This window comes from Temnothorax americanus, unplaced genomic scaffold (genome assembly GCF_048541705.1).
Source record: "Temnothorax americanus isolate GAGA-0224 unplaced genomic scaffold, ASM4854170v1 Scaffold1, whole genome shotgun sequence".
Lineage (NCBI taxonomy): Eukaryota > Metazoa > Arthropoda > Insecta > Hymenoptera > Formicidae > Temnothorax > Temnothorax americanus.
In genome coordinates, this window is record NW_027509230.1 from 7,096,244 (window position 1) to 7,119,873 (window position 23,630).

Consider the following 23,630-nt stretch of genomic DNA (forward strand, 5'->3'; position numbering starts at 1 on the left):
ATTATATATAATAATTCTAAACACAATTTTTTCAAGTTTAAAATGAGAGACAATTAAGCTAAAAATGTTTATTAATCTACATCTATGTTTCTTTATCTGTTGATGTCTTTTCAAATCCAGCTTCATAATTTACTGTTTTAATTTTCTTGTACTATCACAAAATATACATACTAAGTAATTAAGATTTACTTCATTAAATTGTTTACTTAACTTAAATTCTGATATTATTATTAATTTAGAAATTGTAATTATCTTTTGTCATATTAGTTTTAATTTACTTAATCTTTGATAAAAATATAAAATCGATAAAAATATATAAATATCGAAAAGATTGAGAGAAAATTTCACACGATCTCAAACTCAAACAGATGTTGTGTAAATACCAAAATACTATAAATGCCAAAATTTGATGAATTAGCGCGAAAATAAAACTGGTTGACGATTCGAAACGACAATTTTATGCTCAATCGCGTACGCATATTCTATACATATGAATAATAAAAACTTAGCGAAATGAATTCGCTCGTTACTCTCGCACGAGAGATTTTTCCGGCACAAAGGTACACGCAATTTAACTCCGTCGTTAAAAACTCGCAAGTTGTAAATTTATAATTTAAATTTGACTATTTCAACGTGAAATAACTTAATGTCCTTCACAAACAATGTTTTATAAGTATCCAATGAAACACCTTCTTCTTCAAAGCAGTTATAAAATGCAATAAAATTTATCATAAAACTCAACTTCAGTACAAATTCTTTACGACAAAACATATAGAGACAAAACTTTAAAAATTGTTAAATATATTTTAAGTAATATATTTTATAATTTATGTCGTTTAACATGAACGACGAGCAACGATAAATAATTAATTGACGAGTTTACTAAAAAATATCTGTCTTGAAATAAATACTTTAATAAAATTACAAACTTAAATCTAAGTATTGGTAGAGAAAAGTTCATCTATACATATAACTTATTTCTTTATAAAACTAATTACCTACCTACGCAAAAAAAATATGTGCAGAATGAGACTGGTCTCCGCAAAAAAATTTCAAATTTTTTATCTACCTGTCACTTTCAAATTCGGCCCTGATAGCCCTGATATTAGGATTTGCGATGACCGAACAGCGAGCGTTTCTTTATTGCTCTCTCGTCGTTCCACGCGACGTGACAAACGGAGCTGACGCATAGAGAATCGCGCGACCTGATAATGCAGTTTACGCTAGTATTAAACCCCACGGCACGCCCGAACCACATGTACTTAAGTGCACACGACTGTATTCGCGAAGCGTTTCATCGCGCATCACCCGCGAGCGAGACACGAACTTTCACTGCGAGTGTGCACATTCGTCTCTCCTCTCTCCGCTAAGCTCTGCCATAAATTCGGTAACTTCCACGCCCCCTCATGCCTCTGTCCTCCTTCGACCCGATAATTATTTATACGCGATATGTATCGCGTGACGCGGCAGAAAAAAAAGTAAAAGCTTATAATTTATGTACACAGAAGAAAAATGGATAAAATTTGCACAGAAAAGTAACGGGAGTCCTTTTGATCTCAAAAATAAAATTTTAAAGAAATATGTATAATCAACTTGACAAATCTGTAAAACGTGAATTTTTTCACCATAAATCTATGTATCAAAAGTAAAAAGAAATGCACGAGGCTTTGCAACGACACGCGAATCGTGAGGTGTGCGCTTTTACGTGCAAAACTCGATCGTACTCTCCCTTTTCACCTGGCCAGGTGACAAGACTCCGATGCTATCGGGGAGAAACGTCGTAGATCCGGCAATATGTTAGCTTCGGTGATTAAAAACCAATGAAAAGTCGTTATCGCGTCACGGATAAACGAAGTCGTAAACGCGATACGAGCCTAGCTAGATTCTAATGGTTCATACATGCCTCACCCATAAATGTTTTCGTAAGAAATGTATTCTACATGTACCAACGACTGTGTTAAATGCGTCAATCGCGCGAAGAACTATTTATTTTGACAATTATTATAAGTAAAACTTTAATAATGTTACAACTGTTTTCGTTACATTATATCGTCCGTTATACCTCAAAAATTTTCATAACATCATATCTATCTAAATCTATATGATTAGACATTCTATGTGAAAATTATTCTTGTTTAGAAATTGTACAAAATTTACGTACATATATATTTCAAAATGTATGTGTTAATAATTCATTCCAAGATTTCTGCTGAAGCATATATAAGAAGAGTGGACAATTATACGACGATATAATAAGCGACGAAAGCTTTCCGCACTTCGCGTGACTTAAATCAATATTCTTTAGCAGCGTGCAGGGAAGAAGTCATAGTCATAACGGTTCGACGCTGCGAGAATATCTAAATATAACAGGCAACTAATAAAAATAACACGGATTTTAGCATGGTGTAAAGCGATATTAAGTATTATTACCGTAGGCGGGTACACAACTACTGTGTCATTTCCATTTTTCTGTTGCAACGTAACAACTTGAACCATTTAAATCATTGACACCGTTTCATGAAAAAAAAAACGGTTATCGAGTAACTAAATATGGGTTCGCAAAGTTTCTTTCAGAAGACAAAATGACATTTCACCGTGATGTTTTAAATCTAGAATTCTTTGGGGAGAGAGGGAGAAGTGCCAAATCGTCATCGATTACATCGAAATTCTGAAACCATTACTTCACCGATTTTTTATTAATATGATTCGTGACAATCCGCGCCAAAATAAAAACATCCGATCATAAATTAAACGATCACAATATATTTACAAAACTTGCCCTCAATCCTTTCAATGTCCATATACATATTCATCCAGATGTTGCTTAAATATTTTCAATAAAATTCAATATCGTTAAATAAAATTTTGCTAAAGACTGAATAAATTAAAACTATAAACAAAAATAAAAATATTTGCGACAATAAATTGAACATAAATATAAACTACGCTAATCTTGATTATTTGCATATGTATATATATGTATAGTGTAACCTTTTTATTTTAATTTATAGGACTTCCGGTTCCGGAGAGAACGAGAGTGACAGGTGTGAAAGCGAGTGAGAGCAAAAGGGTCTAGTAGAGAGTGACGAGGGAGGCTGAGGAAGGAGAGGGTGATAGAGCGAGGAGGTGTGGAGGTGAGAGAGTGAGGAGGTAAGAAGGGAAACAGAGGAGGGGCAGGTAAGAGGAGATAAAGGGAGGTAAAGCGGCTAGGCACTGAGAAGGTGTAAGCACGAACGTTAGCTGAGCTAGAGGGGCGCACGGCAGGTGAGCCGAGCCGAGAGCGGCAGCACGAGGCAGAGCGTGAACAATAGCGAAGAGAGAGGGGCGACTCAACACAGGATCCGGGACGCGGACAGCAGCGCGAGGCAGGGCATAGAGTAGGTGGTGGAGCTAGAGGGGGAAGTGAGCCGAGTTAGGAGGAGATGAGTGAAGGGAGAGAAAACGGGAGGGAGGGAAAGAGTGCGATAGGTAAGGTTAAGGAAAAGGAGAAAGTTAGGAGGGGGAGCACGGGAAATTTAGAAGAGTTATGGAAAAGGAAGAGGGAGGAAATGGACAGGAGCGGGGGTGAGGAAAAGGAGGAGATTTTTAAGAGAAGTAATATGACGGCAAGATCTCCTAAAAAAGACTCGGAGTTAGGTGTGAAGGAGTTGGGAGAAAGAATGGGAGAAATGATGGAGGAATTTAGGGCAGTAAGAGAAGAGCTAAGGGAGGGTTTCAGGGAGCAGGGTAGGGAGATGAGAAAAGAGATAGAGGACCTGAGAAGGGAGTTTAGGGAGCGAGAGAAGAGATGGAAAGAGGAGAGGGAAGAGACAAATAAGCAGAAGGAGAAAATGGAAGAAAGAATAAGAAAATTGGAGGAAAAATGGAAGAGAGAAAGGAGGGGAAGAGGGAGGAGGAAGGAAACGGTAGAGGGGAGGCGGGGAGAAATAAGAGAACTGGAGAGAAGGCTGGAAAGGAAAGAAAGGAGGAGAGAAGAAGAAACATTGTAATAAGAGGGCTGGAAGTAAAAGAAGGAGGGAGGAGAGAAAATGCAGAAAAGTTACTAGAAGGAATAGGAGCGAAAGTAAAGGCAATAGAGGTGAAGAGAATAGGAGGTGATGCAGAAAAAGGAAGGGAAATGGTGCTGTTGAAATTGGAGAACGAAGAACAGAAATGGGAGGTTATGGAAAAAAAGAGGAGCCTAGTGGGGAGAAAGGAAAGAATTACGGAGGACCTATCGTGGGAGGAAAGAAGAATGAATTGGAGGTTGAGAGAGATAGCGAAAGGGGAGGAAAGAGAAGGTAGGAGGGCATGGATTAAGGCAGGCAGAATAGGCTGGAAATACTTGGTGGAGATGGGATATGGAAGAGGAGGTGTTAAAGGACGAAAGGGGAAGGAGAAGAAAGGAGAGCAGAGGAGGGAAGGAAGGGAAAGAATGTAAAGGAGGAGAGGGAGAGGTAGGAACGGAGACGGGGGAATAAGAGGAGAAGAGGATAGAGGGGGTGAGATAGAGAAGGACAACACGAAAGTCAGAAGAGAAGAAGAGGGGGAAAGTAAGTTAGTTTGGAGGATAGTATTCTGGAACGTAGCGGGGTTGGAAAATAAAGATAAGGATTTTTGGGAAGGGCTGAAGAAAGAAGATGTGTTAGTCATGTCAGAAACCTGGATAGGAGAAAAGGGCTGGGAAAGAATAAGGGGGAGATTTCCAAAAGGGTACGAATGGGGGGTGCAAATGGCGAAGAAAAGAATAAAAAAGGAAGAGCAATAGGAGGGATGATAATGGAATAAGAAAAGGATTAAAAGAAAAGGGAACGACAATAGAAGTAGATAGAGAGGGTTGGATTGCGGGAAAGGTCAGAACAGGTGGTGAGAACTGGAGTATTATAGGGGTGTATGCAAGAAGAAAGAGGGATGGAGGAAAACGTACAAGAGTTAGGAGATAGAATGGAAAAGAAGAAGAAGGAAGGTATACGATAATTGGGGGAGATTTTAATGCGAGGACTGGGCAAGAAGGTGGGAGGATAGAGGAAGAGGAGGGAGGAGGATTGGGAGAAGGAAGAAGGTCGAAGGACAAGAAAGTGGACAGAGAGGGGAGGCTGTTGGTAAATAGCTTAGAGGAGAGAGGATGGGAGATATTCAATGGAAATGTAAGAGGAGACGAGGAGGGGGAGTTTACGTTCACGGGGGGAAGAGGTAGTACGGTGATTGATTACATAATAGGGGAAGGAGAAGTAAGAGAGAAGATAGTGAGCATGGTAGTGGGGGAGAGAGTAGACTCGGACCATCACCCATTGGAAGTAGTAGTAAGAAGGGGGGGAAGAGGAGGAAGGCAGGAGAGGAGGGTGGAAGAAAAGAAGCAGGGGGGTGTGGAACGAGGAAGGAACAAAGAGGTTATAGAAAAAATAGGAGAGGTGGAAGTAAAAGAAAGTAGAGTTGAATAAGGAAATGGGAAGAAATGGAAATAAGAATAACAGAGGCAATAAAGGGGTAGAGGAGGAGCTCGGAAATAAGAAGGGAAGGTGGGATGTGGGATGAGGAATGTCGAGAAGCGAAGAAAGAGGCAGGAGAAAATTAAGGGACTGGAGGAAGAAAAGAGGAGAGGCCAGTGCGTATAAGGAAAGGAGGAAAGAATTTAATGGAGATATGTAAGAGAAAGAAGGAAGAGGAGAACCAGAGATGGGAGAGAAAATAGGGAGGGAGCAAGGAGGGAAGCGGAGGTATGGGAGATAGTGAATAGGGAGAGAAGGAAAAGGAGGGGAATAGAGGAAGGGATAGAGGAGGAAGAATGGAAAGAGCACTTTATGAAGTTATTAGGAGGAGTAGAGGGGAGGGTGAGGATGGGGAAGGAAGGAGAGAGGGAAGAAAAGGAAGGAGAGGAGGAAGAGGAGATAAGTCTAGAGGAAATGAGGAGAGTTATAAAGAAGCTAAAGGACGGAAAGGCAATGGGAAAGGATGAGATTCCAGGAGAGGCATGGAAGCGAGGAGGGAAGGGGTTGGAGGTTTGGACATGGAAATTTATCAATAAGATATGGAAGGGGGGAGGATGGCCGGAAATTTGGAAGGAAGGTATAATTGCGCCAATCATAAAGAAAGGGGAAGGAAAGAAGGCAGAGGAATATAGAGGGGTGACAATAATGCCCTCTTTGTATAAGGTGTACACGGCTATTCTGGCGGAGAGGATAAGGGAGGAGATAGAGGGAAAGAGAATGGTACCACACAACCAGACAGGTTTTAGAAGGGGAATGGGAACGATAGACAACATTTACGTGTTGAACTACATGGTGAACAGAAGGTTAGAGAAGAAAGGGGGAAAACTGATAGCATGTTTTGTGGACCTGAAGGCGGCGTTCGATTCGGTGGATAGAGGAATACTAATAAAAGCTATGAGAGAAAGGGGAATAAGGGAAGGACTGGTGAGAAGGACGGAAGAGATGCTAAGAGAGACGAAGAGTAGGTAAGAGGAGGAAACGAATTGGGAGAAGTATTCTGGACGGGGAGGGGAGTAAGGCAGGGATGCCCTTTGAGCCCGATTCTGTTCAATGTGTTGCTAGCAGACCTGGAGGAGGAAATGGATAGAGTTAAATGGGGAGGGATAATGCTAGGAGGCAAGAGGGTGTATACTCTGGCCTACGCGGATGATATCGTGCTAATTGCAGAGGATGAGGACCAAATGAGGAGTCTGATAGAAAGACTAGAGGGTTACCTGGGCAGGAAGAGATTGGAATTGAACGTGGGGAAAACAAAAATAATGAGGTTTAGAAAAGGAGGAGGGAGGGACAGTAAGAGAAAATGGAGATGGGAAGGAAAAGAGTTGGAAGAGGTGAGGGAATTTCGGTATTTGGGATACGTGTTTCAAAGAAATGGAGGGCAGGAAGCACAAATAAGGGAAAGGATAAAAAAGGCGGCCGCAGTGATGGGAAAAGTCTGGGGGATAGGGAAGAGGAGATTCGGGAAAGACTGGGGAAAAGACTGTGGCTGTTCGATAGACTGGTGTGGACGGTGTTGAGTTATGGAGCGGAAATATGGGGATGGAGAGAAAGGGAAGGAATAGAAAGAATGGAAGAAAGATACATTAGATGGGTATTGGGAGCGGACGGGAGAACACCGTGGTATCTAGTGAGGGAGGAGTTGCAAAGGGAGAAATTAAGAGGGAGAGCAGGAATGAGGGCATGGAGATTTGAGAAAAAGTTAGAGGAAGGTGGAGGAAGTGAACTGGCGAGGTCTGCCTGGGAAGAGTTGAAGGAAAGAGAGATGGAAGGGAAAGCAGGTTCAGATTGGGAAAGAGAGAGAGGAAAGTTCTTCGAAGACAGAGGCGTGGGGTTAAAAGAGGTGGAAAAGATAAGAGGAGATGGAGACGAATGGTTTCTTAAATTGTTTGAGGGGGATAGGGAGACGCAGAGAAAAGAGAGATGGAGAGGATCGAGAAAGCAGAATACAATAAGTGGTATAAGTGGATAAAGGGAGAGGGTATCCCGGGATATTTGAAGAAGGGATGGGGAGAAAGTAGATGGGGAAGGGTGGCTAGATTCAGATTAGGGAACGAGGTAGGAGAGAGCAGATATTGGGAAGCGGAGGAGAAAAAGAAGTGTAGGTTGTGTGGAATAAGGAGGAAACGTGGGAGCATGTATGGGAAGAATGTAGAAGATGGATTCAGAAAGGGAAGCTGGCAGGGAAGCGGTAGGATGGGGTTTTGGACGAGGAAGGAGGAGGAGAGGAATGGATGCTGGAATTAGAAGGGGAGAGAATGGGTGGAAAGGGGGATTTGGAGGAGCTAAAGGAGGGTAGTGGGGAAGATGGAAGGGGAGATGGGGAGAAGGATAAGTGGGGAGGGGAAGAAGAGGAATGTAGAGAAAAGGAGAAGTGAGTAATTGGTCTGTTTTAGAGCTGGCAGGATGGAGCGTGAAGGGAGAAATGATAGTGGAGGCAGTGGAAGGGATTGTAGAGGAGAGCTAAGGAAGATGCTGAGGGAAAAGAAGGAGGAAGACAGAAAAAAGGACGAGAGGAATGGAGGAGCTGGAGGAGAAGGTAAGGAGGTTGGAGAGAAAGATAGAAAGGCTGGAGCAAAGGGAGGCAAAAGGAAGAGGGAGGATAGCGAGGAGAGTATGGCGGGAAAAAAGAAATGGTGGGCAGGTGAGGGTAAAAGGAACGAGGACGATTTCAGAAAGAGGAATATAATTATAAGAGTGGAGAAAGAGAAATGGGAAGGTAAGGAGACCAACTGGGAGAAAGTGGAAGGAGCTTTTCGCAGAAGGGCTGAAGGTGAAGGTGAAGGTAAGAGAGGTGATAGTGGTGGGGCAGAGAGGGATTTGGCTAACAATTTTGGTAAAGTTAGGAGACGAGGAGGAGAAGAGGCGGGTTTTGGAGGCGAGGAGAAGGGCAGGGAACTCCATAGGAGTCAAGATACACGAGGATAAGTCGGTGGAAAGGAGGGTTAGGGAGAGAGAAGAAGGAGAAGGGAGGTGCACAAGTGCACAGGGAGATCGGCGGAGGAAGAAATCGCGAGAGGGATGGAGGAGAAGCTTCTCTTGAGCCCAGAGGAGGAGAAGGAGGAGGGACGAGAGAGGAAGCAGGCCAAATAGGGAGGAGTAGACAGGAAGGATGGAGGTAGAAGGAAGGAAGGAAGATTTGACGGCAGAAGCGGAGGACGAAGAAGAGGGATGACGGGGGGTGGGGCGGGGGGTGCATTATTTTTGTAAGGTCGCATATGGCCAGGCACATGGGAAAGAGAATGTACGAGGTTTGGGTACGTTCCTCATAAAAACGCCTTGTAAACCCTACGGGGAAAGGCAATAAACAGCATACATACATACATACATATTTAATTTATAATTTAACTTTGCCACTATAAAGAAACTCGCGCTTTGGTTGTAATTTCCACATAGTCAAACACGTGAGAAGCATAATTCAAAGAAATGCAATGCATGGCACGATTACTTGATTACTTTACTTGTTTATAAAAAAAATGTTAATGTAATTTATGTTAAATTCAAATGACTTATTTTCGAGAGATTTTCTGGATAACAAAGTCTTACTTGATGACGAAGTTTACAGCTTTTCAACTGCGGCAACTGCGCGCAATAAACCAGCGTGCGCATTATGAAGTGTATACTGCAAATTTGTCGTTATTTACTAAACGTAAATGTATATGTTCGTAATTTAAACTCGTCCGCTTTACGCTTACATCGACAATGCGTGCCTCATTTTCCGAGTATCGCAAAAATATACGTACAATTTTGTCATTTTGCTGATTACAACATAACCGGAAATTACTTGACAATTCTTAAAACAGAACAATGTTGCGAATTCTGGCGACTGATATTTCTGCATTTACGAATGTTGCAAATTTTTCCATATAGATATATATAGATTATGAATACTTCGTCTAAATGGAAGTATTAATAAAAACCAATTTACGTCTTTTTATTTTTATTCTATGACACGTAATAGAAATATATATATAAATATTTATTTATTTATGAATAAACAATAGCACAATAAAAATTTACTTTCAAATTAGGAGAAATAGAACATAAAATATTTGTATTTACTTCGTTTCTCTTTTTTCGAATAAATAAATCGAATTACATATATGTATATATTTTAATGCGAAGAGAAAACCAGTCCTCTTTCCATAATAAAAATATCAGATCCTCGTTTATAATACGGCATAAAAAAACATCGAAATACTATATAAGTCCTATCAATGAAGTATTTTAGCGCATTTATCTCAAGAACCATTATCGGGAAAGTTCGAACACAACACTGCCGTAGGACATTAAATTACATTTCACTGCAGTCGAACGTTCTTCGGGCCGGTGCACAGCCGATTAGCGACCAGGATCGATTACATGATCTTGAGCAAACGTTAGCGGCGGCCGGGCGACTCGTATACGAGAAAAAAGAAGCGAGGGACGAGAACCGAAAGAGTCGCGCACTCTCACTTTTCGCCTTCCGAAAACCGAAAGCCGAAAGCGTCGAGTTCTCTCACTTTTCGAGATACGTCGAGCCCGCGACCTACCTGGTTTGGTGTGTTAACGTACGGATAGTGGGCCAGTGTCAGGCAACGGCATCATTTTGGTTATTAACACCGCGGGATTTCGGTGAGTCAGAAAAATGTGACATTCGCGCGCGGGGCCACTGGCCAGTAATCGGGCCAATGTTAAAAGTCCGGGACTTCTAGTATCGATTGCCTAACCCTGCTGGTACACGGCAATACACGGCGGGGAAAAAAAACGAAGAGACAGAGTGACTGTGTGTGTGTGTGTGTGTGTGTGTGTGTGTGTGTGCGGTGTGTGCGCATGAGGGAGAAGGCAAAACCTTTCGGTTCGCGTTATCCTTGCCTTGTATATATATATAACGACTTGCCTCGCATATACATAACGATGCGCACGACCTTAGAAGAAAGATGAATTGTAAACACCTCAGGGATTCGATCGAATACTTATACATTCCTCATGTACGTGATTAATAGTTAGAAGTCTGTTCGAGTCACCTGGATAAATAAGACGAAGGAAAATACATTTTTCATATAGCTTACAACATTTCATATACCTATTTTGTGCTAAATACTTTCTTCGCGTAAAAAAAGTATGCAGACGTAATTTATCACGTTCACTTCCAATATCCATTATCTTCACTTTCGCGTGTGCGCGCGCGTTCAAGTTATTCAATTTTTATTTTATAACTTTAATTCATATTCATATAATAAAAAAGTAGAACAATACGTAGTAGAATTGTTTAATAGATAAATGTTAAAATATTGTAAAATTATACACAAATTATGACTAGATATTAATCTACAATAATTTAATCACGAAATTGTTACAATATGATAACAATACTTTTACTGACAAATAATATCTTCGATGTCGCAGTTTAATTTCAGCCTTCCGCGTCGCGTATTTTTTTAATAAGAAACTTTATTCACTCCGGTGTACTTTCCATTTCTTTAATTAATGCCTTTCATAAAATTTTTTTTATAGATTTTATTTGTAAATGTTTCACGCGCAAAACGCTTGTTTACAGTGTAATTTTCGCGAGACACGCGTATCTCGTTGGGCGCGGAAAGGTTAAAATCATCGTAGGAGGACATAGGGAAAAATTGGAAGTCGAGAAGAGGATACTTCGACATTCCCCCGCGGTGCAACGCTGGTCAGAACCTGCGCGCTACTCTCTCATGCTTGCATCGCGATGTAAGCGAACGTTCGTTCGTTCTTAATGTCCGTGCCTGGTGACCCGTGGTGCAAACTAAACCCACCGGAGAAAGTTGCCGGATACTTTCTCGCAGCTCGTAGCCCGCTCTTTGCGCGCCGCGCCGGCCGATGCAATCGTTTATAACCGAAGCCCCGCACTCGACCCGACCGCGTTCACGAGCGAACGTCTGCTGGCGTTTACGGCAAACAGCCGAACGACATATGACGCGAACAGGCAATAATTATCTGCCTAAAGTTGGTCGTTATTTCCCCGGACGATTTGACAATAATGACAATCGAAAATGCAGCGTTCGTTTTTCGCGCAGCGTCAAAACGACAAACGTGTTGATCGAACAAGCGCAAGAATGGAACGGGCATCTTGCAAAAAGATCGATCCATTCTTGGCGCGTCCGGTCCCTGTTGAACGCGAGGCATTCAGCTCCTCGCGGACCCAGCGACTTGATTTACTCGTCCGAGGGAACGAACTCCTCATGCCCGTTCTCGCGAAGGTAGGCAGTTAGATACAGCCGGGCACCACTGAGCTCTATGTATAACCGTGCTATTATGCTCTCGCACAGGTTAGCGCATCGCGCGGGCTGACCTCGTCGTAGGAAAATTTCACGGAGTCCTCCTACGCACATTCGTTAACTATTCATGCTTCGCGGATAGCCCGCGGTCGACCGTGATAAATCGGGGCTTACGCAACGGGGAAAAATGAGGATTCAAAGTCGCATTAAGCGACTCCAAGTTTTCGTTCGGTTGTCCTAAGTCGCATTTTCGCGTAGCATGATACTTTGAAACTTAACAATGGGCATCTCGTAAAGTTAGATTCGGACCAAAGAGCACGAACGAATACAAATGAACGAATTTGTGACAATGAATATAGACGGCGTCGCAAGTACAAACGAATTTACATCGACAAATATATTTCGTCTCTTTTCTTTTGTCAAATAAGTAGAAGAGAGCTCACTATTTCGATCAACAAATTATTATATTATCGTACATTTCATATTATACCATATAAATTCAATTGATTGAAAAGTTTTATTTAAGAAAAGAATATTGTGTAATTTGGATATGACAGTTCAAGTTTCGTATCAGCTTATATATAGTATACCTAATATCCGCACATAAAAGGGAGAAAATAAAATCAGCTGAGCGATAAAGATTAACATCACCTGAAATGTGCAAATTGATAACAAATAACAGATTAGTAGTAAATTATCAGTTATACGGACTTGGCCACGTAAATTCTACGTAATAGTTGATGGTCAGCTTTGATTGTTTGTGATTTGAAGCTATACCTATTGTATAAATCTCAACGACTTCGTATATATATGAGGATTTTCTATCTTAATTAATCTCTGGAATACGCTAGTAAAGTATCGCATGGTGATTATGGGATATCCTGTTTATACAACGCGAAATAATTTGCAAAAACGCCTCAAGGAAGTGCATAAATTTCATGTAGCGAAAAAAGATGTAGCAAAAACACGACACAGTGGACTGTTAAAGGATAATGAGCGCAGAAGTTCTCTGCGACGGGCAGAGAAAAAAAGGCAGCTTCGAGACTTGAGATTTTCGAAAAGTACGCGTCTTCGCGGATGCATCCGACCGTGACGTCGCTTTCGTGCAGCGAAGCCCGCGTGACGTCATTCATTCGATGACGTGTGGTCAACCGCGGTCAATGCACCAAGCCGGCGTTTCTTGCAGGGCACTATAATGCTCGGTTCACTGGCTCCGACGTCGTGTGCGTTCGTTCACGTACACGGGGGCCGCGCGCCGCGGTGCACGTGCGCGCGTACACCGCAAAATACCGGGTGTCCGTAAGGTACGCTTTTTGCTCGCGATGAGAAAACCCGTGACTCCGAGATTTCGCGCGATTATTTCATTCCCTATAGTAGCCATCGTTACATTATCGGTTATCGCGACTCGCGACTCCGCAGCTAATTCTCTGAATACGTTATTAAGGTACTGCGATGGGACATCCCTCAAGGAAGTGTATACATAAAATATACACACAATATATAAACATATCAAATAAATATATAACGATAAATTGCGAATCGCTACATTTATACCTGTCGAAAAGATTTCTTTCAATGAAATTACAAAAATCCTTCGTTGCGACCAAACTGGCTAATATTTATTTAACAAGCACAACGCGTTTCAACCGAGATATTCCGGTCCTTCTCAAGTGCGTACAATAAATTAACGCTTGCAAAACACCTCATTATACACAATGTGGCAGATGTGAGTCTACGAACTAAAATACAAAAAAAAAGTAAAATAATAAATTAACAAACTAAAATGACGTACGAAGAGTAAACTCAGGAATAAAATAGCAACGCTTACATGTTTTGTGTGTCAAAGGCGATAAAAGATATGCGAGTCATATTAACAAACGTGCAATGAAATTCGGTGGTGCGTTCACTATAGGTGACGACGGACGACTGAGTGAGAAACAAAGGCAGAGGTAAACGAAAGCGCTCACATTAAGTTTATTATTTTGTCATAAATGCCCGAAAGGTTATCGGTGCAACATCGTGCTGATATTAAAAAGCATCCCAGTAATCATTCTGTGGTCAGCAAACACAAGACCTCGTGCAATCACGAGTTTAATTGGACTGGTCCGAAAGTTCTACATAGCGAGAAACATTTTAAAAAGAGAGAGATAGCCGAAATGGTGTTTATTAAGAAAAACAATAACACTATTAATTTACAAAAGGACACCGATAACCTTCCGGGCGTTTATGACAAAATAATAAACTTAATGTGAGCGCTTTCGGTTACCTCTGCCCGAGCCTCTGCCTTTGTTTCTCACTTGTCAGTCGTCCGTCGTCACCTATAGTGAACGCACCACCGAATTTCACGTTTGTTAATATGACTCGCATATCTTTTATCGCCTTTGACACACAAAACATGTAAGCGTTGCTATTTTATTCCTGAGTTTACTCTTCGTACGTCATTTTAGTTTGTTAATTTATTATTTTACTTTTTTTTTTTTTTTTAGTTCGTAGACTCATTGCTGCCACATTGTGTATAATGAGGTGTTTTGCAAGTGTTAATTTATTGTACGCACTTGAGAAGGGCCGGAATATCTCGGTTGAAAAACGCGTTGTGCTTGTTAAATAAATATTAGCCAGTTTGGTCGCAACGAAGGATTTTTGTAATTTCACTACTCACTGGCGAAGTAAAAGTATTCGATCTTTCAATGAAAATCATATATTACATAAATATCTTTCCCGTATACATATATAATATGTATATATTTATTCTATTTCGCGAAAAAGTTTTCTTTTTGTAACTTTATTTCTACTTTCTTATATTATGTAGATAGATGATACAGGGGAAACAATAAATTATATTAAATAACATAATAAATAAGAGCACGTCTGTATATATATATATATAAAATGATCTTGATATCCCGGATTTGCGAAATACCGAGGACAACATTTGAAAATTTCACCTCAATATTACTGTATTAAATCAATGACGAGATTGTTAAGCCTCTCAAGTTTTGTCGGTCAGGACGTTCTTATATCGGGAAAGTCTACCCACGCCCGTCGTCCGCACCTACACAACAGTATAGGTCGACTAGTAGTAAGTGGCGCGAATTATCAGACAAGTAGAAAAGCCCACTATACATGCGTCGGCTATAGTCCTGGTAATCAATGACGTGCACGTGCACGCAACTGACCGATTGTTTATGCAAAAAGGAAGCATGCAAACTGATTATGTATCGATGCCGAAGAACATAACGCGCTTGCACTTCTAATTGGTAATTTTCTGAAATTATGGGGGGCGCGGAAGACTATACTATCCGACTGCACGCGGAATTAATAGTTTCGCTACTATTGCTGACGGTTTCGCTTTGTAGGAATAGAAGCAACTGGTGTACTTCGTAAATCAATGAAATGTTCTGCCATGAAATTAACTATATATATAATCTTGTGTTATTTAATTAAGAAAGATGATCGCAATCGATAAAAAAAATGATATTCTATACACTCGCACGTACAAAATGTTTGAAAAATATTTGTGCAAAAAAGGCAATGTTTAAAAAATACTCCAACTTTAAAAATGTAAATAACAGTTTATATGTATATGTAGATTTAAAGTAATATTTACAAATTTGGAGTTGAAATATCTCTTAAACTTTTTTTATATATATGCACTATTTTTTGTATAATAATCTTGTATAATATTAATTAATTTTGCTTTATATTTTCGTCATCAATCGCTACAAAGATATAATTAATCCTAGTTATGCGAGATTCCTTGTGTGGTATAATATGTGATGTACTATCGTATGTCTCTCTCTTGATGTATATGTCTTTCTGTGCATTGAGATTGGATGCTATTAATTTGTCTGTATGTCAAGTACGAAAAATATTATTTGACATATTAAATATCGCGATAACGAGTAGAATTTCCGAGAAAAAGTTTCGATAAAAAAGTGATTCGCTGCATGCATTTAAAAATTTTATTTCATGCTCGACTCGTGTAATACTCGGTGATGGTCTTTCCTCGGAACTTCCAAGATTTCATCACGATAGAAACGTATTTTCTATCTCTGCCGTAAAAAAAAAAAAAAATAAACGTACATGTATCTAGAAAGTATAAGGTGCAACTCCGGTCATCGAAGCAGATGCAACTCCGTTGCATAAGACCGGCGCAAAAGAAAGCATTTACGGGGCATTTCGCAGTGCAATCCGCAAGAATGCCGCCACGGGATTTTTAATCGTAATACTGAATACGGATAATCCGATCAGCGATAATCTCGCGCTGTCCAATGACTATCGATCGTAGTGTTCGAGACAAATTTCGCGTATACGTCGTCAGCGGGGGAGATATTAGGGGTTTTAGGATTATGAAGCTGAACATCTCCGTTGAGCGCGACGAGCTATCGTCGCTCTCTTTTCCCCCGCGCCCATCGATTTTTTTGTTCCTTTAAACGACCGCGCATACGGGCTCGCGTGTGGAAAGTCGAAAACCGGGAGAGGAAAGGAGAGAAGGACCCGACTTGAGCCGCGTACGAGCCATAGGTAGGCCGCGGCAACGTGGACGACAAGCGGAGTCGAGTTGAGAGGCGCGGACGGGCGGTCAGAGACCCCGCAGGGCCGGCGCAAACAGCGAGTACGGCATTACCCGCTCGCTCGCTCTCTATCGCGTACCCTGGACCCAACAATGGCGCGACAGTCCTCCCTGCAATCGCGGCACCTTTCATCCGCGGCAAAGCGGAAAAGTCTCGCCCTCGCCCCACGTGCTCCTTTTTTTCGAACTCATCGAGCCTTTTTCTCCTCTTCATCCCCTCTCGTTCGCTCTCTCTTTCCCTCTCCCTATTCCCTCCCCTTTCTCTACTATACCTCTCTCACTCATCAGGTTATTTGCGAAACGCGACATAACGTCCCGTCACGTCACATTTTTGCAATGTTTATTACAGAAAAAAAGAGTGGAATGCGAATGTACCACGGCCGCGCGGAATGTCAGCCGAGCGATAAGGTGTTGACAGGCCGTTTCGTTCTTATCGCCGAATTTTTACGATGTCTTAAGTCATATTAAGTTATAAGTTTATATATAGTATATACATATACATATATATGATATTTTTCTATAAAAAAGACAGAACTTTTCGATATCGGCGCGATGTACGAAAAAGCGTGCGCTCGACATTTCCGCAAAAACCTTAGGGACAGCTCCTGCAAAATGTATATTCGACGACTATGTCTTCTCTATAACAAACATTTCCTCGACAATCATCTTTTCTCACAATAGCGATTTCGTCGTAACTAATTTACATGTTGATCATATAGCGCGTCTCTCTCAACAACCGTAAAAAAAAAGCCGCGTTAAGATTTGAGATTACGTCCGATGCGCCTTCGCGTGAACTTGACAGAGCGACAGAGAGCGACAAGGGAGCGCTCGTAATTTTTCGCGAGAGGCGTTTATAGCTATACGATCCGCCGCGCCGAGAGGGACTTTCTCCGCGATACACCGCGCGCGCGCGCCGCGATGCACGGCACACGCGTGTTCTACAAGTTATGATTTCCGCGGTGCTCCGTAAATACGCGGCCGCGACGGCGTGCATTTAGAGCACTCAGCCATGCGAGCTCGCGGCGATGTATACTGGACGCGGAATCGACTTTAATTTCGGCTCCTCCGACTTTCTCCCGCTCCGCGATAACTCGCGGGCGCACGCTCGGATGATTAAAGCTAACGCCGTTACAAAGCGAAGCGCGGCTAATCACGCGAGTTGTTAAACGACGGCTGTCCCAAGCGCGTCGTAAATGGGAAAAAAAAGGATGGTAAATCACGGAAAACAAGAAGTCGCTCGTACGCGCGTTAAATGGATTTCCGAGACGGTCAATGGCAAATTAATAACGAAAAAATACTGAGAGGATATAAACAAATATTGTGATGAAAGAGAAGCATCGAATATAAGTTAACAACTACGGCGCCAAAGATTTAACCTTTGCGGTTTTCTCAAATTATTTTTTAAATATAAATTTAAATATAACTTCCAATAAAAATGTATAAGAAAATAAAATATTTCGTCTTTGATTTAATCTATTCAACAGTTTTAATATATATATAAATATCGAAGAATTTTAATTAATTAAGAAATTATGGTAATCACGAAGAAAGAGTTTACTCATCATTGGTTCGAATGCTCAGAGAACTCGTAGACCAATCAAATTACGGATTATTAGAGGCTTAAATCGAATTTGAATTCAGATGCTTAATTTATGTGCCATTCATTAGTAAATGGCACATAAATTAAACTTCCGAATTCAAATTCGATTTAAAACCGTAAATTGATTGGCCTATAATATCAGCAAAAGATTAGCGCAAAGCAGTACGTGTCGAATGCCAGCTCGACATAAGACCGCAAAGGGTTGATATACGTTAACAGTGAGACAACTTACGGAAAAAAGATACTCCGCGTGTTCGGAATTTTGTAGGATATCGTCTCATTCAAATGTGTTACATTCGCATCGATATAGAATTTGTAGCGGTACGATACACTTTGGCTCTGCCAAAATTAAAATATGTATACATACGTTATACGACTTTTTAATTATATCGATCGCGGCCGTCACGATGAGCGCGGGCAAACAACCGCGAGATAAAATATCGCTGAGGGATTCGAAATCGAGATTAATCACGGGAAAGACTCGCTCGCGCTCGCGAGGAGCGGCGCCAAAAAATCGGGTCGACGCTTGCTTTTTCTGCGACTTTCGGCCAAAACTTTCGACGCCACGCCGCGCCGCCGACGTCCTAGTCGGTCTGGATCCGCGAGGGTCAACGATCCCTCTCTTTTCGCCCCGATTTCACCGGTTTCGCCTAAAAGCGCAAACGGCGCGGGCGCGGCGCGCGCTCGCGACTTTTCGGCCCGTACTTCTCGGTTAACGACGGCAATTTTTGAATCGCCGCGAAAACCATAAGTAAGAGACGAAACCCAACACCGCCTTCCTCCCTCTCTCCTCCGCCGCGCCGTCGCTCTCCACGGGTGGGGGCGACGCGAGCGCGATGCCGCGATCCACACACCTCCCGGTAACATTATCCACTATCCTCCGCTCGCGCGCACGCGAGGGGGAAGAAAAGGGAGACCGCGCGAATCGGCGACTCGACGAGAGTCGCCCCGTGTCCCTTTTCCGTCCTAATTTTCTCGATACGAAAGATAAAAAAAAAAACACACACTTGAATGTTTCACTCACCGTTCGACGACGCGCCGGTGACATCTGGACGATGCTCCGCTTCGGAAACTCCGGTCCTCCTCCCGCTCCGACGAACGATGGTGCACGCACGCAACAACGCCGCGGGGATCAAACGACGGAAGGCGAAGCCCTCTCCCGAATCGCAACTCACTTCAAGTCACCACGAGAAACCGTGACAAATGCACCCACACACTTCTCCTCTTTACTCCGGCCGGTGGTATACGATCTGTGCCGGTTGTTAACGTCCACTGCCGAGGGCGAAGGGCCACGCGCGCGACACACGCCGGGGGCTATCGTCTCGCGAGGATGGCGGGGCGGGGGGGGGGGGGGTCACGAAAAGATCGACGTCCGTGAAGATGGACGGCGGCACGGTTTTCGGGCGGCGCCGCGACCGGCCGGTCCCGTCGGTGTCTTCGACGCTCGCGAGCTCGCGCTCCGCGTCTCTTTCTCTCCGCGCGCCGTGCGGCACGTGGTCACCGTGGTTAACGAAACGTTATATACTCCCGAACGTTTGACGGAGTGGAACGAGCGAGTGCGGTCCGTGTCCGTGCGCACGTCTCGCGTGCCTGTAATCGCGCGTCCGACTGAACGGTCGAACAGCCCCGGAGTCTCCTCGCCGGTCTTCAGTCTTCTCGCTCTTCCTGCTCGCGCCGCGCGCGCGCGCGCGCGCGCGCACGCCGGCCAATCGGCGCTCTCCGTCGTGCGCCCGCGACAGGGTATGCCGCTTGCCGCTCTCGTTTCTCGTGCGCCGCCGCCGCTGTCGCCGCCGCGCACGAGACGGCGAATCCGTCTTCTCTCTTTCTCTCTCTCTCTTTCCCTCTCGGAGATATATTTCGATTTAAGATTATCGAAAACGCCACCCCGTATACGTAGTATCGACGCGTCGTGTCGTCGACGGTCATGCCGGCCAGAACGAAGCCAAAAAATTCCTGTAACAGAAAATTTGAAAAACGCGATGAAAATATATCTCGCTGGGATACCATCGTTTAAAAACTATATGATCATTAACGGCTTAACTGCATCGAGGTTGAGCTCAGCTACGCAAACGTGTCGCATATATGTCTCGCCGATTGTCAAAAATATATAATTTTTTCATTTTCTTTATTACAGGATTATGATATCCGAACGTAAGTATAAAATGTTAAGCAAAAGAAATGCCCCGTACGAATTCGCCACTGTGCACGCTGCCCGCTCCGATCTCTCCCTTTCTCTCTCGCGCTGTTCGCTCGCGTTTTTCTCTTTTCACTCACGACCGCGTCCACTTACTTTTTCCTATACTTTCTTCACCGCGAGCTTACGTAATCGCCGGCCGCTTCATTGAAACACCGTTACGCGCTTTCAAGTTCCTCGTCTGACTCGAAATCAGTCGCAGTTATCCAATTCGATGTGCATAGTACATACTCGCTTTCCGATCGTCCCGCATGACTTTCTTCCTTTCTCTCTCCCCTCCCTCTCTCTCTTTCTCTGTTTCTTACTTCGATGCAGAATCGATGTTCGTCTCGCATTCATCATCTTTCTCTCTCCTGCTCCCCCGTGCGCAGCATCCTCCTTCATTTCTCAAGAGATCGATTCTCCCCATTCTTTTCTCCACCGTCGTTGCACACGCCTTCTCCTTCCCTTCCCTCTCTTTCCCTCTCGGGACTCCTCCTCTTCTCTCATCCTGGGTCATCCGCCCTTCTCTCTCTCTCTCTCTCTCCGTCGTTCCGTTTCTTCTTCCCCGCCCTCTTCCAACTTTCTTCCATCTTCCGCGACGTCTTCTCGCCGATGGCATTGCGGAGGAAGTTATCTCACATATCGCGCTATGCGAAATGATTGCAGTTTTCCAAATCTTAATTTTTCCCGCGGCGGCGTCTTTTTTAAACTGATATTTCTACTATTTTCAGTTTTTGATCGAGAACGTTTATCGCGCGCGCGTCTACCACGCAACATTATCTATATGCGCTTCTTTTTTGTAAGATATCACTCAAAGCTTAATAAACGCAGTTTATCCTCAGCCCCTCGGCCCCTCGTTCCCTTTCGGCGAACAGCATCCTCGTCGCTGCCAACGTCGCCGTCGCGAGAATTCCGACCAGGATTTATTATCTCTTACGTCGCGCAGCATCTTTTGAGGCAGGTTAGGGCGCTTAACTCGGCATTAGCGGTCGAGAGGTTTGCTTCCCCCCCCCCGCCCCGAGGCCGGTGTAACCGCCGTACTACAAGAGAGAAATCGGTCCGGCGCGGCGTGGCGATTGATTTTCACGTGGCGCGATAAATCAACGATCGAACTTCATCGTGTAAATGGCCGTCTGGTGTTTTACGAGTTTTTTTCCTCTTGCACAAAGAACGTTCGAAAGACCAAATTTGTACAAGATATATTTATGCCCACAACGCATAATAAAGTAAACGCAATGCGCCTTGTAAAAAATGCAAGTGTCTGTATTTGCGACGTTAAACTTAAAGCAAATAAGAAGTATTGCGGCAAGAAAAAATGTTCAAAACTACGTATGTAATCACGACAGAATTAAAAAACGGTTTTATAAAAGGTTTACAAAACAACTTAACAAGATAAGAGTTGGTATATTAAGAAACCACGAGAGATCAGTACTTGATTTTTTTTGTAAATGGATAAAATAACTAAAGACTCTCGATAATGAAATTAATAAGTAAAAAAGATTGAGAGTATATAACGTGGGTAACAGTGCGTTAATATTATATCAACCTTTAATTATTAATAAGATACATAATTATACATCGGACGTTTCGGCTCTGCCATCTTCAGCGATGCGGTAACAATTAAAATAAAAAATAACGCGACTTTATTTTTTATGTTATATATTAATTGTCAGCGATCTCTTTTTTCCCCATGCGCCGCTTCGCTTTCCTGTCAGAGAAACTCGAGAGCAGCGAATGCAAAGAAGGGTATCGCCCGAAGACCTTGGATAAAGAACTCGGATCGACCTGCATGTAGGCCAGTGGGTCAAGTTGACATTAGCGCAGTGAATCACGTAGCCAACCATCGAGAAACCCTCTCTTCCCACGTGCACTTCAAACAGCGTCCCTAAGTTTCAGACGTGTTTCGCCGGGAGGCGAGATAATCAATCGACCTCAGCTGATAAACAAATACGCGTAGACTAGTGGCTCTCGTTAATTGTTACCAACTGTTATTAAATCAGCGCAAAATTTGTAGAACCATTCCTGAGTGTACTCGATCGTTATCTTCGCGAAGACCCTTCAAAGAGCCTCCCTGCTCATAAAATATTTCATTCCGAAATATTAGACGTTTTCGTATTCGTAATATAGAGATTTAGACAAATCAGTTAACCGTATCGACCGCGATTAACGACTTACACGCAAGTTCTGTTTCGTCTGTTAATTTTCTGATCGATAAATATACTTGTATACTTCTTTGTACATCGATCCGAAAACGAAATCTTACATTAAACAAAGGTTGCGAAGGCATTGAGAGATTAGAAAAAGAAAAAGGAGCTTTTAAAAAATCCTCTCGAAAAACAGCACGCCATAATCTACCGACGAATTGCCCGGGAATCGTGAAGCAATCTGATAATTCTACGCGGACGATTCCGCCTGCCTAAACGCCAAGATTTATGCGTCTAATATGACCGGTATTAATTCATAAATCCAGACGGTATTACCATCCGCGAAACTCGTGATTCATAAATCTCAAAATTTATGCGCGTATTCCGAACGCTTAGACACTTTGCGCGTGTCTTTGGAAACGTAATATCGTCCGAGGCAAGTTACAGAATTCTAATCCTGAGCGTAGCGAGAAAGAATTTGTGGTTTTCTATCTTCTCGTCGAGAACATAAATTTACTTTAGAACAGCGAGAGATATTTCAATATGCGTAAATATTGTAGCAGCATTCCTTTGATACCAGAAGCGATGATAGATTCTCAGCGATTAAATTCTAAAAAATCACGAATGATAAAATAAATTAAATATTTACCAAAAGCAACTTAAAAAATTGTTGCTTTTTGCTGTTACAAAAGTACGTTGTACTTCCAAAAGAGATCAAACGTAAATCTATTTCTAAAACATATAAAAAAAATTTATATTTAGCTACATAATATAGTTGTTTTACTAAATATTAATAGATTTTTGCGAATACTATTTCTATACTACAAATTCAGATTTTAATCAGATAAGCTAAAACGAAACAGAAAAAAATCTGTCTTGTTATCAACTTTTACTCAACTTGCAAAAATTCGTGAATTTCCATATTTTAATAAAATCTCTATTTATTATATTCTAAATAAATATCGAAAAATAAATATTTGAAATAATTATTTCGTTACCTTATCACGAACAATCAAATAGCTCTCGAAACGATCAAGAGCTATTTTAATTTTCAAAAGACCGTAAATTCTGACCAAGAAAAAAATATTTCCGATCGACGAGACCGAGATTACACTAGTCTTCCATCACATTTGGAAAATATTTTTACAATTTTTCTGGTTGTTTTCGAATTTCAAAGAATTTACAAGCGCTAATAATTAAGCACTATTATTATCAGAGATATACAATAGGAATCGAAATCGCGTATTATAGTATAATTAAATCCACGAAATTATTTAAACCGCACTAAAAATCAATTGCAAGATTGCTAGAAACAGAATAGAATAGTATTAGATAGCAAAAGGATTTTGACATATTTATAAGAATTTAGGGCACGGTATTTTAGGATAGAGTAGGTTATTAGTGTGCTAATGTTGAAGATAGGTATACATCCAATCGAT

The 23,630-nt window shown here is 42.2% G+C and overlaps 2 protein-coding genes across 4 annotated transcripts in view; one reads left to right on the top strand and one right to left on the bottom strand.

Annotated features, from left to right (window-relative positions):
- Positions 1-20,585, bottom strand: part of Eip74ef (Ecdysone-induced protein E74) — a 190,450-nt gene extending 169,865 nt beyond the window's left edge. Inside the window, exon 1 of one of the 3 annotated variants that reach the window (XM_077404455.1) lies at positions 18,896-20,585. The gene's annotated coding sequence lies outside the window, so the exon portion shown is untranslated. The remainder of the gene's footprint in view (positions 1-18,895) is intronic. The other 2 variants (XM_077404299.1, XM_077404393.1) reach the window with 2 other exon arrangements.
- LOC143896126 (uncharacterized) lies at positions 6,114-7,932 on the top strand. The gene is made up of 3 exons (XM_077403715.1): positions 6,114-6,429; positions 6,534-6,758; positions 7,862-7,932. Exons 1-3 carry the CDS (start codon positions 6,114-6,116, stop codon positions 7,930-7,932), a joined length of 612 nt encoding a protein of 203 aa, XP_077259841.1.
- Positions 20,586-23,630: the final 3,045 nt, after the last annotated feature.

Coding starts and splice junctions, on each gene's coding strand:
- LOC143896126 (XM_077403715.1), top strand. CDS start 6,114: ATGCCCTCTTTGTATAAGGTGTACACGGCTATTCTGGCGGAGAGGATA. Junction 6,430..6,533: donor GATGCTAAGAGAGACGAAGA/GTAGGTAAGAGG, acceptor TGTTGCTAGCAG/ACCTGGAGGAGGAAATGGAT. Junction 6,759..7,861: donor AAAAGGAGGAGGGAGGGACA/GTAAGAGAAAAT, acceptor GGTCTGTTTTAG/AGCTGGCAGGATGGAGCGTG.